General features: G+C 41.9%; 2 protein-coding genes across 5 annotated transcripts; one reads left to right on the plus strand and one right to left on the minus strand.

Annotated features, from left to right (window-relative positions):
* Positions 1 to 26: 26 nt before the first annotated feature.
* On the minus strand, positions 27 to 5,951 carry inpp1 (inositol polyphosphate-1-phosphatase). Its single transcript, XM_058054859.2, has 6 exons — positions 5,485 to 5,951; positions 4,056 to 4,261; positions 3,907 to 3,967; positions 3,122 to 3,322; positions 2,871 to 3,045; positions 27 to 929 (listed from the first exon to the last, which is right to left on the minus strand). The coding sequence occupies exons 2-6, from the start codon at positions 4,257 to 4,259 to the stop codon at positions 443 to 445; spliced, it is 1,128 nt and encodes a 375-aa protein (XP_057910842.2). The 5' UTR covers positions 4,260 to 4,261; positions 5,485 to 5,951; the 3' UTR covers positions 27 to 442.
* LOC131106096 (protein S100-B-like) lies at positions 5,817 to 15,798 on the plus strand. Of its 4 annotated transcripts, XM_078798351.1 has the most exons (6): positions 6,037 to 6,128; positions 7,199 to 7,277; positions 8,238 to 8,325; positions 8,509 to 8,652; positions 9,576 to 9,714; positions 15,508 to 15,798. In XM_078798351.1, exons 2-6 carry the CDS (start codon positions 7,201 to 7,203, stop codon positions 15,573 to 15,575), a joined length of 516 nt encoding a protein of 171 aa, XP_078654477.1. In that variant the 5' UTR covers positions 6,037 to 6,128; positions 7,199 to 7,200; the 3' UTR covers positions 15,576 to 15,798. The 4 variants fall into 4 exon arrangements, with proteins under 4 accessions (XP_078654479.1, XP_057910843.2, XP_078654477.1 ...); XM_078798353.1 differs by lacking the exons at positions 6,037 to 6,128; positions 8,238 to 8,325 and adding an exon at positions 5,817 to 5,831; XM_078798352.1 differs by lacking the exon at positions 8,238 to 8,325 and having other exon boundaries at positions 6,080 to 6,128.
* The last annotated feature ends 455 nt before the right edge of the window (positions 15,799 to 16,253 follow it).

Raw genomic sequence — 16,253 nt, forward strand, 5'->3', positions numbered from 1 at the left:
GGCGTTCTTGGGACTTATCCATCGGGGCCCTTTTTTTTTTTTTTTTTTTAAAGGCAGGAGGTCAGTGCATGTGATTGGCTGTGCTCCTTACAAGGAGATGTTTCAGAGAGGTGCAGATGGCTGCACACCTCTCCGTCCGCTTGGCATATTTATAGCCTCTTACAGGTCAGTTCAACAATGAAATAATACTTTCCATAGCCCGAGTCGCCGTACCCGACTAGTGTTTATCATCCTGGAATTGAGTCTTTAAGCTGTTTACATGATGATGTTGAAGGTTATGTTAAAGATCTTAGAAGAATCAGAGCTCTTCTAACAACAAGACGTAGGTTTCATGGCAGCTTGATATCATAATTTGGCCCATATGTTGTTACATATACACTTTGTTTAAAAATAACATATTTCCCGTTAAAATTCAATTTTTCCTTTCAATACAGAAAACGAATTACAACTTTCCTTTCAGAGCCCTGATGATGACGCTCAGCTGGGAACTGTCTCCATACGCCACCAGGCCGCCGTAGTTAGCCCAGCGGTCAGCGCCTTTACCCTCGCTGTAAGGCTCATGATAGGTCAGTTCCGCCTTTGCCTCACAACCGGATTCTAAACTTTTCGTCAGGTCCACCACACCACCTCCGAGGGCTCGGAGCAGCGCGTGAGGGGCGCAGGAGTCCCACTTAAAGGTGCTCCCTTCTGAGAGGACGTACGCGTCAGCCAGGCCCTGGATGACGCACAGGATTTTGTAGCCGGCCCCGGACGCGTACATGAGCTTTTCCGGACCGCACAACGAGGCCAGAGTCTCTTTCACCGCTTGCTTCTCGCTGGAGCTCAGCACCACCGATAACGGTTGACTTGTCGGTGAAGCTTTGGGCCGGGACACGGAGCACACGTTTAGGTCTCGGCACGAAACGCCCCAGAAGATCTTCCCCTGCCAGCTGACAACACAAATCATGAGGTGAGAATAACATCGTTAGCCACGTATACATGGACCCAAATATTCAATTCCATTCGGTTTATTTGCTCAAACGGAAAGAATCTAACCTTTGTATACACCTCATTCCCAAAGAAAAGTGCCAATCCGAATGAATATATAATCAGATTCCCAGGGGTGGAATATTCCTTTCCCCAATCCGATTCAGGTATCTTGTACCCGCTCAATCGGAAAGTTGTCAGACTGTATATTGGCGGTTGGCAAGCAGCTTTCGTGTGCATTACCGCCAACTGTGGAACAGAATCTAAACCAGGGGTCTCAAACTCGCGGCCCACGGGCTGCATTTGGCCCCGCGAGCCGCAAGTTTGAGACCCCCACCATGATACCAAAGTTTAATGTTGAAATGACAGCTTAAAGCCGTGTGCACACCGGACACAATTAACAGGATTTTGCCCCCCCGCCCATACTGTTACCCTACCCTGTTTTGCTGTTTTGGATTAGCAATGAAGCTAAAGGCTAATGACGCCGGGTACAAATAAATGCAGGAAATGATTTGGAATAAAACGGAAAAAATACACGTCACAAGATAAAGCATCTCATCAAACATGTTGTTAAAGTTACGACGCTGCTCCCAGATGGAACTGAGTACGATGCTAACTTGCTAATTGGGTCAAATTATTAATTTCATTCATGTTCATGTTAAAGGTTAAATAACTTAATACTGTACATTTGAATCTGGAAAAAATAATTTCTCTACCATCTGTATGTGGTTTCTTACGTTTTATTATTATTTTACTTATTTATTACTGATTGATTGATTTTCTTTATTCTTATTTTTTTTAATCTTATTTTGTGTATAGAAAAATAAAAATTAAGATATTTGAGAACAGTGGAATGTTTTATCAGATATTTTGGTGTGGAAAACCGGAGCCAAAGTACTGAAAAAGTGTAGGGTATAGCAGAAGCAAAATCATTGAAGATAATTTTTTCTATTGATTTTTTTTTTTCCAGTTTTTAATAAATGCGTTTTGGGTTTTTTGTTTTCTTTTTTTGAAAACCTGATGCGGCCCGGCTTCACCCAGAACCTAGCTAGCTCCGGTGGCCTTCCAGGTAAATTGAGTTTGAGACCCCTGATCTAAACCCTTCTACACTTTATTCACAAGTCCAGTTTTATTAAAAAATAAAATACATATCTATATAAAACATGAGCTGAGCTTAATTATAAAATATTAGCAAGATTGAACTTTATCTTTTCCTGTTCCCGGGTGCGTTCTTTCAGCGAATGCTGAGATATGACGTAACACGCAGTTCGAGATGTTCTCCGATTTAAAAAAAAATGGAGGCGAGCAATCGGCACTGGACTAAGACGGAAAGTTTGTTTTTGATTCAAACTAAATTTCAAGACTGGACGAACGAAAAACTGGCAATACGGAGTTATTCCGACAAGTGAAAGAAAAACTTGAAGAATGTTGGTGTTTACGCTTTACTGGGCATGCCCCATTGACTATTCTGGTTGATTATAGCGGCGCATGTAGACAAGAGATTGGAATATTCCTTTCCATGTATACCATTGCTTTCGGAAAGTTCATTCGGAAAGAGAAAAACTCCTCATGTAAACATGGCTCATGTATAATGTTTATAATGTAGGCAAACTGGCTGTGAGGTCATAGAACCATAAATGTGCTTTTCAAGTATACATAAGTCTGATTTAAGGGTGTGTACAAGGTAGCGGACAGGGAAGCTTAAGGCTCTGTCGCCTGAAAATGACAAATGTACCCTACTGGTCACATGATGGGGTTTTGATGTTGCATATTTATGTTGGAACTGTAGTCGAAAATGTCCAAAATGTCTTATTAAGATAAAGAATTAAGATTAAAAGGCAACTAAGGAGCTTAATGCATCTCTTTGACGACAGCAGCTTGTACTGGTTCGGCGAACGACTCACCTTCCACTTGCCGGGTCTCTGTGGTTGAACGGCTGGTTGATGATGCCCATGACGGGCTCGCCGGTGACGCGCAGGTAAACCCCGATGAGGACCAGAGCACAATGCAAACCCGAAGGTGACATACGACCCTCTTCCACCACCTCCTCTCGGCCCTCTATGTACTGACTGGTGGCGTCTAAACAAACCAAAAAGACGACACTCGGTTCTGTGTGTCAAACCGACAATGCTGATTTTACAGACGAAGCCCTCACCGATCGGGTCAATCCAGATACCGAGTTCAGAGGGGTCGAGCGGCACTGTTAGTCCGTCAGTACTGGCGTTAATGGTGGCCGGGTCTTGGTGAATGGCTCGTGCCAGGAGCGCCGCTGCTGTCAGGTCGCCGTCTAGTACCGTGGCAAGAAGCGCGGCGGTCTCCTCTTCAGTGCTGCGTACCGTCACAGTCACACACTCGCCTGTGCGACAGAGGCAGTGACGCATTAGTGCATCATGTACGGTAGTACTTTAGGTTTCTTTGTGTAATACTTTTAAATCAATCAAGCATGAATGTGGTACTTGGGTGGTCCCAAGGGTAATTTGGTAATGGTTTAATTTCATTTGAACATGCATCAGATTACAATTGAATGCATCACATAATCAGTTCACAGTTCCACATGTCCAAACGGAGTAGGAAGAAGCAAAGCTTATTAAATCCTACCCCTCCATCTGGTACTTTTACAATCAGTAACTGTTACATTTGTTCACTTCCTGCTTTCCATAATACAGTTTAAGTTTTTTTTTGTTTGTTTTTTATTTAATTTTTAATTTTTAAAACAATGTACCTTGTACCGAAGTACGAGGCGATAATTGGATTGAAATTTCTCACTTTTACAATCAGTAACTGTTACATTTGTTCACTTCCTGCTTTCCTAATATAATTTAATTTTAAATTTTTTTCAATTTATTTAAAATGATGACCGATTTTCTCTAATTTTTGTAAGATGTTTCTAAGCAGCATCCATATTTTAACTACAGTCATCAAATACAAGGTAATATTTACCAAGTCCATTCTCAAACTTGTTGGATTCTTCTCCATGAATGAAGTCGACCATCTCAGGGAACTGGAGACACCAAAAGGACATGAACGACATGAATACATCCAATTTCATACGTTTAGAAATCAAGGTGACCTCTCTCTCCCGTTAATACCTGAGCGCCAACATCATTGCGGATCACCTCCTGGATCACAACATCTGCCAGCGTCTTGAAGTCCTGCACAAACTTCTTATTCTTATCCTCTCCTGTCTTTTCTTGTACCAGGAGCTGAAAGAGGGGAGCTTCCTGTCTGCAGACGCGAGCAACGTTGGCGGCTTTCTCCGACACCCGCAGCAGAAGCTTCAGCAGGTCAGCCATCTCTGGACATAGAAGGATCGTGTTGTTAGTCCAAATAGAGATGGAGACTGTTGGCGTGAGGATTGCCTTTGTGTTTCTAAGTATAGGCTCAAATGAATATAGGGCATTTCTGGGGGGAAAAAAAGATTGGATGTGGGTCAGTGCAGGACTAAACCTGGAACGGGCGTAAGACCTCCTCCAAGGTCAAAATTGATGTCCAAGTTTTTTTTATGTTTAGACATATTCATATATACAGTCACATTTTTTGTAAATTAGGTTCATCCTTCGTCATGAACACCAATATTTAATGTATTACTTTGATTGGCTGCACGGTGGTCGAGTGGTTAGCACGCAGGCCTCACAGCTAGGAGACCCGAGTTCAATTCTGTGTGGAATTTGTATGTTTCCTCCCACATTCCAAAAACATGCTAAGTTAATCGGCGACTCCAAATTGTCCATAGGTATGAATGTGAGTGTGAATGGTTGTTTGTCTATATGTGCCCTGTGATTGGCTGGCCACCAGTCCAAGGGTGTAACCCCGCCTCTCACCTGAAAAGACAGCTGGGATAGGCTCCAGCACCCCTCGCGACCCTTGTGAGGATAAACGATCGAAAATGAATGAATGAACGTTGATTCACTGACTCGGGTGAATTCAGTGTCTACAAGTCAATCAATCAGTTGTTCAACAAATTCAAATGAATCATCTGAGTCTGATTCGGATCTGATTCCCCATGAATCAAATGTGAATAGTGAAACCATTCAGCAGAGATGTGATGTCCAATCATTCAATCGTTAGAGACAACTTGCCAAATACAACCTCAGTCGCCATCTTTCATGACTACTAAACAGGAAGCTAAATAGCTAGTCAACTCGAGTTGTGTTCGCTCACACGTTCAACAGGCTACAGACGTAGTGAAAGTTAACTCGCATCACAAGTCAATCAATGTACGTTATCATCCGCATCCACGGTATTTCCGGTATGATGAAGTCATATATTCACAAAAAATATATACAAAAAATAAATTACATCTGTCACAGGCGGGTGTCCACTCAAGTGACAGTAATTAGTAATAATGATATTACTGTTTTGTTGTCAACAGATGTAAACAAAAGCGGTTGCAAAAGCTGCGAATTTGTTAATGTGACTTTTTTAGTGACTATTAGTCATTTTATGACTCACTACAGGGCGGCTAGTGTGTGTGTTTTAGTCTCAAACAGGCAGCAAAACAATGTTAAAAAGACGTACCCTAATCTTGTCTTGTCTCCTTGTCTTCCCGGGTCAAAGTGTCTTTTCCTGGCCGTGCCTCGCTGGCTAAATCGTTGTTAATTTGATGCGAGTGGCGGCAGACGTTTAGATTTGCATAACTGACACAGGTTTTAATGCTCCTCTGCTCCACTTTCTTGACGTCAGAGCCAGTTTTTAAGAGGAAGGAAGGTAGGCGGTGGCTCGTTCCGACAAGACAACCCGGAAAAGAGTCGCTAGCAAGCGGGGAGGAGGAACCAACAGGACGCGTAGCCACGCGGTGCGTTCGAGTGCAATCCCACCATTTGAGCTTCCCTCGTGCAGAAAATGAATAAATGAATTAATAATAGGTAAATTACTAAGTTCATGGCCACACGAACATATATTTACAACACGCATTTGCCGCACAACAAAAAATCTCCATTCACACGATGACGTTTAAAAAAACTATTTCTATTCACACCAATGGGTATGCCAGAGTCATTGTGGCGCCGCAGAGTGGACTGTTAAGGCAATTTCAGCCAATCAGAAGCGCAGTGACGTCATTTCCGTTGTCAAACAACAACAAACATGGCGATTCGCTTAAACTACGGCTGTGTCTGCATCCGACTAGGCCGGTAGCCTGCCCGTTCGACAAAGACCAGACGGTTGTGAATACAAAATAATATTATCATAAACAAAAAAGAGAAAAAGATACAAATTAATTGATGTGGGAGGGATAACGCTTGAAACAATAGAAACATTTCATTAATACTTGTCCTTCATATGAATTGTTTTAGAACGTTTTCCAATGTACGAAGGGTTGACTCATATAATATTTTCAGTTCAAAAGAAAACCGGTGTATATTTGGTTTAAATGACATGAATTTGGAATTTGCCTGATAAACAAATACATTTCACAGCATTCTCTAAATATTTATGAAGGTTACATTGTAGAAACTTAAGGCTTTAGCCATTAAACCACGTTAAGTTTTTGTATCCAACATTTTTACGCTGATTTTTACACTTTTACTGCAAATAAATATCACCTCCAAATATCAGTTATCGGCCTCCTTAACTACTAATAATTGGGATCGGTCCTGAAAAAAACGGTATCAGTCAATCTGTAGTATTTAGCATGCTAATACATGACTAATTCATCCTTTCAGCCTGCCGTGAAGTTTGTAGTGCTCCGTCTGTCCGCACCAGTATGAGGCCAATCCAAAACAAATGCATGTCCTGTGTACTTCTGTCATCCCATCCGCTCCGACAAGCTGCTCTCGTTTTGGTCTATGGTGCATCAAATCACCACACAGCTGGCAGCTCGCTCTGGTGCCCAGCCTGTCATGCGGCAGATGAACCCACAGGCTATGCGGATAACCCAGCAGTCTACCTGGTTACTCAGCTTGGTCGGCTAATTCTGTTCAGCTGGCTTGTCTCTCATTGTTGCGGAGTCACAACAGTGTGACGTTTTGTACCAGAAAATGCTGCCGCTTATCCTCACAAGGGTCGCGGCTGTGCTGGAGCCTATCCAAGCTGTCTTCTATACCCTGGACTGGTGGCCGGTCAATCACAGGGCACATATAGACAAACAACCATTCACACTCACAATCATACCTATGGACAATTTGGAGTTGCCAATTAACCTAGCATGTTTTTGGAATGTGGGAGGAAACCGGAGTGCCCGGAGAAAACCCACGCATGCACGGGGAGAACATCTCTCTCTCTCTCCACACAGAGATGGCCAAGGTTGGAATTGAACTCTGTCACCTAGCTGTGAGGCCTACACGCTGTCTGCTCTTCCGCCATGCAACCAGGTGATTATATCATTCATTCATTCATTCATTTTTATACCGCTTTTCCTCACGAGGGTCGCGGGGGGTGCTGGAGCCTATCCCAGCTGTCTTCTACACCCTGGACTGGTGGCCAGCCATTCACAGGGCACATATAGTCAAACAACCATTCACACTCACATTCATACCTATGGACAATTTGGAATCGCCAATTAACCTAGCATGTTTTTGGAATGTGGGAGGAAACATACAAACTCCACACAGAGATGGCCGAGGGTGAATTGAGACTCAGGTCTCCTAGCTGTGAGGCCTGTGTGCTAACCACTCGACTACCATGCAGCCCCAATAATATAATAATAATCATTTGTTGGTGTTCAGGCTTTAGTAGTCCTGACAGTATTCCTATATGGAAGAAGCATTGTTTGGAATGTGGGAGGAAACCGGAGTACCCGGAGAAAACCCACGCATGCACGGAGAGAACATGCAAACTCCATACAGAGATGGGTGACTATATCAGATGATGTTAATTAAGTTGTGTGGAAACGCAACATTCGTGTGTAATCGGACATAACAGGCTCTCCAACAGAATTATACATCCAATCATTTGCAATAGCAGAAGAGATCAAGCAATCTTCTCACAACTTTCCACTTTAGAGGCATTTCAGTATGCCAAACAAATCTCCACCCACAGGGTTAGGACATCTGCAACCGAAGGCTTTCAAAAGTATCTCATTATTTCAACAGCAAAAACGACCCATATTCGAAGCCGCGAATGTGTTCTTAATGCACCTTCATTTAACCACTGGAGTCCATTAGATGCAGTAAAACGTAGAAACACGATCATACCCAAATGACAATTTAAATTTAATGGATTTTTGGTCAAGCTTAACACCAACCACCGATATCCATTATATGTGCATTAAACCATCCATGGCTGCATAAGTAGCCTCGGTGTGGTCGATCAATACGGTTTAGTGTTTATAGTGAGCTGGGCGAGGCAGTCGACACGCTGCTGGAAAAGCCATCACTTGTATTTAGGATCTCTAAGACACGACACTTTCTTCTCATGGAGGTAAGACCAATATGTTCAAGGTAAATTGTTTATTTTCTACATTATGTATTCTATACAAGCATTTTGTTATATTTGTTATATTTTAGAAATGACTGCAACAAAGACATTGAAGTATACAGTTTACAACCCGGATACATTACAGTAAAAAGAGGAAAATTATTGCATTTTTTTTTTAAATTGCAGGCCACAAAGGAGTGCATGTCCAACTTGGAGAGTGGAATGGTCACCATCATCAGAGTGTTTCACAAATATTCAGGCGACAAGTGCAAGTTAAAGAAATCGGAGCTCAGAGCTCTCATCAACAACGAGATGAGCCATTTCATTAAGGTAAGTTAAGGATTTCAACATGGTGGTTGAGTGGTTAGCGTGAGACCAGGGTTCAATTCCACCCTCGCTATCTCTGTGTGGAGTTTGCATGTTCTCCCCGTGCATGCGTGGGTTTTCTCCGGGTACTCCGGTTTCCTCCCACATTCCAAAAACATGCTAGGTTAATTAGCGACTCCAAATTGTCCATAGGTATGAATGTGAGTGTGAATGGTTGTTTGTCTATATGTGCCCTGTGATTGGCTGGTGACCAGTCCAGAGTGTACCCCACCTCTCAAGCCCGAAGATAGCTGGGATAGGCTCCAGCACCCACCACGACAATATCACTCGGATACTGTGAACATCCAGCAGCAACACAACATTTTGGCATGACTACTATTTTGATGAAAAATATACTGAACCAGGGCTGTAAAGCGGCCTGGTAGTTAGCACACAGGCCTCACAGCTAGGAGACCCGAGTTCGATTCCACCCTCGCCATCTCTGTGTGGAGTTTGCACGTTTTCCCCGTGCATGCGTGGGTTTTCTCCGGGTACTCCGGTTTCCTCCCACATTCCAAAAAACATGCTAGGTTAATTAGCGACTCCAAATTGTCCATAGGTATGAATGTGAGTGTGAATGGTTGTTTGTCTATATGTGCCCTGTGATTGGCTGGCCACCAGTCTAGGGTGTACCCCGCCTCTCGCCCCAAAGACAGCTAGGATAGGCTCCAGCGACTCTTGTGAGGATAAGCGGTAGAAAAAGAATGAAGGATATCAACACTTGTACTTTAGAGAATATATATATAATGTATATTTAGTTAGTATTACTCCTCCTCCAAGAACTCAGTGACAAGGCTATGTTACTAAATATACCTCAAGTATAATTAGAATGACACTATTGCAACTTCCTGTTTCATCTTCTTTCATTTACACTTCTTGCCGTGCAGAAAATCCAAAGGAACGAGCTTGACGAGCTCTTTGCTGACATTGACCAGAATGGAGACCTGGAGATTGACTTCAAGGAGTTTATCGCCCTCATCGGCATGGTGACATCAGCGTGTCATGAACTCTTCGTCCCATCTCACGGTAATGCATTACTGTATGTGTTAAGACCATTTACCTTATTCAATGTTGTGTTTTTATTTGAGGAATATTCATATCTTAGCTAGAAAGTGGTAAAAGACTACCGTATGCAATTTTTTACATTTCATCTAACCAATGTGGGCTGCACAGCGTTTGAGTGGTTAGCGCGCAGACCTCACAGCTAGGAGACCCAGGGTTCAATTCCACCCTCGGTCATCTCTGTGTGGCGTTTGCATGTTCTCCCCGTGCATGCGTGGGGTTTTCTTTTGTCGACTCCAAATTGTCCATAGGTATGAATGTGAGTGTGAATGGTTGTTTGTCTATATGTGCCCTGTGATTGGCTGGCCACCAGTCCAGGGTGTACCCCGCCTCTTGCCCCAAGACAGCTGGGATAGGCTCCAGCACCCCCACGAAAAATGAATGAATGAATGAATCTAACCAAATAGCAAGCGATACATATGAGTAAATGTCAGTGCAAAGCGAATAAAATAGCAAAAACATGAATGAAAATTTCAGACTAAGATAAATATATGCTCAGCTGCCTTGTAAATATCAGAAAAATATACATTTTTTTCCCCTGATTGGCAAAAATATAACACATTTGTGAGGAATAGATTTCCGCAGCACTTCTTGGACCTTCGAAGAACTTCAAGCCCTCAGATTTTTATCCAAAAATTGTAAAATATTCCTCCAAGAATCCTCTTGTGCAGCAGCATGGGGTGCGGTGTGACCCCCCCACACAGCGATTACTGCAGGAGAAACACACCAGGGCATTATTTAGCTGAAAGCTATATGTAATATAAATATATATACAGTAAAGTCTCGTTATATCGATATTCTCGGGAGTCGGAAAAAATACCGATATAACCGGACTATCCATGCCTGCAACAGAAGAACCAACGAACCAACGCCAGCATGTACATATGAAAAACAGTGATTATTGCAAGCGATAAAAAGATATCTGAATACAACACAATTAAATACATGTATTTGTACGCTTGTGTCTTCGTTGGAATAGGTGTGTATGCTATGTCAGTTGGTTCTTCTGTTGCAGGCATGTGTTTGGCCAGCTTTGTGGGGCGGGTTGAGCATGACCTGTGAACCAGGAAGTGCGGGAATCGGTGTGTGTGTGCTGGGCTCTGGTGGTGGAAGTGTGAAAAATAAAGTTGACTGGAAGCAGCCGTTCGCCGTGTTCTTTTTTGGTATTGAAATCCTTAAGCAAAGATTGATTTAAGCTGCTTTTGTATCGATATAAGCAGACCAAATTGGCTGGCGGGAGATGAAAAGGGCATCGTAGTAACCGGATTATCGTAATAACCGGGTATCGTACTAACGGAACTAATTATATCATAAAAGACTAGAAATTTGCCGGGAAATGAAAATAGTATCGTAATAAGTAGTAATTCATTATAACCGATATCGATATAACGAGACTTTACTGTATATGTATCTCACCTTTTTCTGGTTGGACTTTCCACATGGACGCTCTTGAATGTGGCGAGTAAGGTGGTTCAATCAGGTGTCCGGCGCCAGGATATGACAAACATGTAAACAGATGGGATTTACCAGCAGCTTTTAGCCGTTCCTCAATCTGATAAACCATAAAAACACAGCAGTCATAACTTTATGTGCATTGCAAACTCAACTGGAACGAATCAACAGATGTACCATGTTTGAATTCTCAGTGCTTGAAGTACTTTGATCATCTTCTCCCAAAACGTACATCAGCGGACAGGCCAGGTTCTCCATCTACAAAGGAACAAGGACACATGAGCAGCATCATCTTTGCATATGTGCCAAAATGGCCTTTACGTCACCTCCACTTGGGTGCCAGGGGAGTGGTTGACTGGCAAAGACATATCCCTGAAAGTCATATATCCTAACTCATCCCTTGGCCAAAATCTCTGGTCGCTGAAAGACAGTTGAAAAACCACCAAAACCACCAAAATGTCAATCATCGTCCCTATTGACACAAAATATGTATTTCATAGCATAAACGTAAATACCTTTCAGAAACGTGAGGCTTGCACAACATTTGTGTAACCTTGAGGTTGGTTCCTGCTGGTCCATTGATGCAAACCAAGCAAGATGGCTGCAGAGGAGAAGGTATGACAGTGGAACCTTGGTTAGCGTCCGCCCCGGTTAGCATGTTTTTCAGTTAATGTCAAAAATTGACACCGCATTTTCTTGTGCATTTACCGGTTAGCATACAATATTGTAGGCATGCATCTTGTTGCGTCATTAATACACCGCATGAGTCCAACTGTGTTCTTAATGTATTTTTTAAAATCACTAATGCATCCTCATTTTGGCCCCGCCAAAAACTGTAATTATTAAAAAAACTAAAATTGGGAGGAGCAGAGGAGCAGGGGTTCTACTCAGAGTTTCTCCCGAATTACAGCGAACCGATCCAGTAATAGCTGAAACTTTGATTTGGTTAAGCGGCACGGTGGTCGAGTGGTTAGCATGCAGACCTCACAGCTAGGAAACCACGGTTCAATTCCACCCTCGGGCATCTCTGTGTGGAGTTTGCATGTTCTCCCCGTGCATGCGTGGGTTTTCTCCGGGTACTCCGGTTTCCTCCCACATTCCAAAAACATGCTAGGTTAATTGGCGACTCCAAATTGTCCATAGGTATGAATGTGAGTGTGAATGGTTGTTTGTCTATATGTGCCCTGTGATTGGCTGGCCACCAGTCCAGGGTGTATCCTGCCTCCCGCCCAAAGACAGCTGGGATAGGCGGTAGAGAATGCAGTAGAAAATGAATGAATGAATGAATGATTTGGTTAACATCCATTTTGGTCCGACATTCTGGAAAAAAAATGCTAACCAAAGTTCCACCGTATGTGAATGTTAGTCAATAGCATTCCTGTTAACAATCCAATTTTCCGAGAACAATGAGGCAGTAATACAAAAGAGGAAGAAAAACACCAGCTTTTCAAAAAAAAAAAACATTCCATTCCAAAAACATGCTAGGTTAATTGGCGACTCCAAATTATCCATAGGTATGAATGTGAGTGTGAATGGTTGTTTGTCTATGATTGGCTGGCCACCAGTCCAGAGTGTACCCTGCCTCCCGCCCAAAGACAGCTGGGATAGGCGGTAGAGAATGCGGTAGAAAATGAATGAATGAATGATTTGGTTAACATCCATTTTGGTCCGACATTCTGGAAAAAAATGCTAACCAAAGTTCCACCGTATGTGAATGTTAGTCAATAGCATTCCTGTTAAAAATCCCATTTTCCGAGGACAATGATGCAGTAACACAAAAGAGGAAGAAAAACACCAGCTTTTCCAAAATAAAAAAAGGGACCTCTTGTCCAAAGTACTTCACACTGATGTGGGAGCTGTCAAGTACCACACACACACACACACACACACACAGAAGAACAACGTTCCAACCTACATTAGCATCAGTAAGGGTGGCTATTCGCAGAGTCAGGTAGACCCCATAGGAGAGACCGATGATCCCTACTCGGTCGCCGCACACCTGAGGGTGATCTCGTAGTATGTTAAACGCTTTCTAAAAAGGAAAAAAAAGAAAATATTTAACAGTGTTAATCATTTAAATGAAAGAGGAGTGTGAAGTTCTTACAGCCTTCTCCATGAAATGCTTCTGGTGGCCAACAGAGGCCGCTCTACTACTGATAATAATAATTATAATAATAATAATATTTGAGGCTAACCCCTCCCCCTCAAAACCTCCCACTGCCACTCCTCACTGTCATAAAATGAAAGTGAAAACACAATTCAAACTGAATACCAGGAAGTGGAAGTTTCATACAGAAACATATAGGAACGTCTTGCCTTCAGATACGCATTGGAGTTTTTAATATCTAGTTGAACTGTTAATTCCCTGTGGTTCATGTAGGCGATGCTGAAGGTTGCAAAGCCCCTGGATGCCAGCAGGGCCGATCGGTACTCCACTAGTCCGCCACCCATACCCCACAAGTCCAACATGGCTGGAAATTTCCCGGGTCCTGCAGAGAAACCACACTAAGATTAAAAATCAGTAGTATTAAAAGAGTAATAAATATGGTTAAATGTACCTGGCGGCAAGAATAACGTTCCGACAACTCCATTTTGGCGAATGTTTATTCTTTGAACACCTGGCGCTGTGTACCAGCGTTCTGTGGTTACAGCAGCTAGCTCAGTGCTATCTCTCTCACTAGCAGACACGTGGCCGTCCAGTAGGGAGATGTCCACAATGAGGGGGTTCTCCACGTTCTTCACCCTAAACCTTTGAAAAAAACAAACAAAAAAAAAACACTTTAATTTTCATTTTTCTACTGGGGTTGCAGGTGAGCTGGAGCCTATCCCAGCTGACTGAGCGAGACTCGGGGTGCACCTTGGACTGGTCACCGGTCAATCACAGGGCACATATAGACAAACAACCATTCACACTCACATTCATACTTATGGACAATTTGGAGTCTCCGCATGACCCATGTTTTGGAATGCTAGCACCGAGCTAGCATGGTCCAAAGCAATATTCAAACCCACAACCTGGCTCAATAATAAAAACTGCAGTATTTGCTAACATTATTTCGATCAAGACATAGGAAATATGAATCACAAGTGGTCATCCCTTATGAACTGCAATGTAGGGGTCCCTCAAGGATCCATCCTGGGGCCCATTCTGTTTTGTTATTATATCAATGACCTCCTGAAATTTTGCAAGCAAGTGGACATCCAATTATATGCTGATGATGCAGTGACTACTAACAAAAATGATGAAGAAGCTGCTGATCAAATACATTCATTAAAAGGTGCCATATTGGATTCAATTGGCTTGATTTACATAACCCTTCATGTGCTGCCCCCCCCCCCCACTCAATGAGTTCCTCAAAAACAGTTTGTCACTATCCTGAGCCACAAGCGCCACAGAGAAAAACTACTTTACTGCTTTACTTTTCATGTGTTTAATTATGTTTACAGTGTCTTAATGTATTTTAACCGTCTTAAGGTGTTTAACTTTAACCTGTCCAGGGACGACAGGGAACTTATCCTTGGGCTAGAAGTTAACATACTGTATTTACATATCTGGTATGTGTTCATTAATATGTATATCAGCTCTTTATTTGACAGGAGCCAGTTATGAGCTATGAAAAAAAAACCACAACGAGCTTTTAAAATCATTGGAAATTGTAGTAGGGGATAATTACTCAATATAACAATCATCTAACAAACGCATCACACAGCAACACTCAAATGTTATAACTCAGAAATATAAACATGTACCAATATGAGTTTAAAAAATTAAAAAAACAATAATTTTCCATAATGTATTTTGTTTGAGAAATCATTTCATTGGAGGAGAATATGAAGCAAAGAAAATGGTGGATGGTGCTGCAATTTTGCCACTGTTTACTAGAGAGAGCCTGAGAACCCAGAGCCCAAATCCCAGAGGGAAGCTGTTTCCCGGATGCAATGCCCAAGAGATGCCTTATGGGAAAACTTGATGGAATGTTATTCCATTTTAAACTCGCATTTTCCAAGTATACATTTTGAGTGTCAATTTGCTGTGTGATGAATTTAGTGTTGTCGGTAAAGTGTTTTGTGAAAGAAATCACTATAAGCCAGACTTAAGACTGAAGTAAAGGAGATGTCACAAGATTAGAATTTAGCCATACGTTAGCCGCACTGTTGTATAAACTGCAGGGTTCAAAGTTTAAGAAAAAACATAGTGGATTAAACACCAGAATTTACAGTATGTTTTACCTAGAACCGAAGAACAGTACAATACCATGACATATGTCTGTCTGTCCACTTACCTTAAATTGTCCTTGGACCCAGGTGCCGGATGCAGGCTCCAGAAGAGACCCATTGGTTCACATCCCAAATACGAACCGCCCACTGAATGATCCCTGGCCACTGTTGGAGAGTAACACAAGAGTAACACATTTTTGAGTTTGACGGTTAACTCATCAGTTCAGCTAAAACTTCAACCAATCAGAATGAATTCCCAATTAACAATTACATTCAGTAGGCATTTTGTTTCATCGTGTATATGTATGTCAGTAACGGGTATGTTACACTTGTTAAAAAAATAAATACAAGCCTTCAAAGGGCACAACATTGTGTAATTTCCTTTTTGAGGGATTATGATATGTAATCATGAGTGTTGGGCAAATAATTAAATAAAATTAAATAAAATTAAATAAAATTAAAACCCCCGCGACCCTTGTGAGGAAAAGCGGCAGAAAATGAATGAATAAAATAAAATAAAGTTAAATTAAATTAAATTAAATTAAATTAAATTAAATTAAATTAAATTAAATTAAATTAAATTAAATTAAATTAAATTAAATTAAATTAAAAATTAGAGCTATCCCCCCCCCCTCCCCCCCAAAGTACTTTAATTATTAACAGAATTACTCGTTCATTTATGTAATTTGTTACCAGGAAAGTTCTATATCTCCAGAAAGACGGGTGCTATCAACTTGGAACAAAGTTCTATCCCCCCCCCCCAGAAGTGACACCCATGACTTTCTATGACATCGGTAAGTAAAAGAAACAGAATTCATAGAGACAGAGAGTCG

This window comes from Doryrhamphus excisus, linkage group LG18 (genome assembly GCF_037039965.1).
Source record: "Doryrhamphus excisus strain RoL-2023G ecotype Guam linkage group LG18, RoL_Dexc_Guam_v1.1, whole genome shotgun sequence".
In the NCBI taxonomy this organism is placed as follows: domain Eukaryota; kingdom Metazoa; phylum Chordata; class Actinopteri; order Syngnathiformes; family Syngnathidae; genus Doryrhamphus; species Doryrhamphus excisus.

What these genes read in the sequence shown, in the direction of transcription:
- inpp1 (XM_058054859.2), bottom strand. Translation starts at nt 4,259, where the DNA reads ATGGCTGACCTGCTGAAGCTTCTGCTGCGGGTGTCGGAGAAAGCCGCC. An exon ending in GCAATGATGTTGGCGCTCAG is followed by an intron (nt 3,968 to 4,055) that starts GTATTAACGGGA and finishes TGGTGTCTCCAG; the next exon opens with TTCCCTGAGATGGTCGACTT. An exon ending in CAAGTTTGAGAATGGACTTG is followed by an intron (nt 3,323 to 3,906) that starts GTAAATATTACC and finishes TCTGTCGCACAG; the next exon opens with GCGAGTGTGTGACTGTGACG.
- LOC131106096 (XM_078798351.1), top strand. Translation starts at nt 7,201, where the DNA reads ATGGCCAAGGTTGGAATTGAACTCTGTCACCTAGCTGTGAGGCCTACA. An exon ending in CTCTTCCGCCATGCAACCAG is followed by an intron (nt 7,278 to 8,237) that starts GTGATTATATCA and finishes TAGTGTTTATAG; the next exon opens with TGAGCTGGGCGAGGCAGTCG. An exon ending in GACACTTTCTTCTCATGGAG is followed by an intron (nt 8,326 to 8,508) that starts GTAAGACCAATA and finishes TTTAAATTGCAG; the next exon opens with GCCACAAAGGAGTGCATGTC.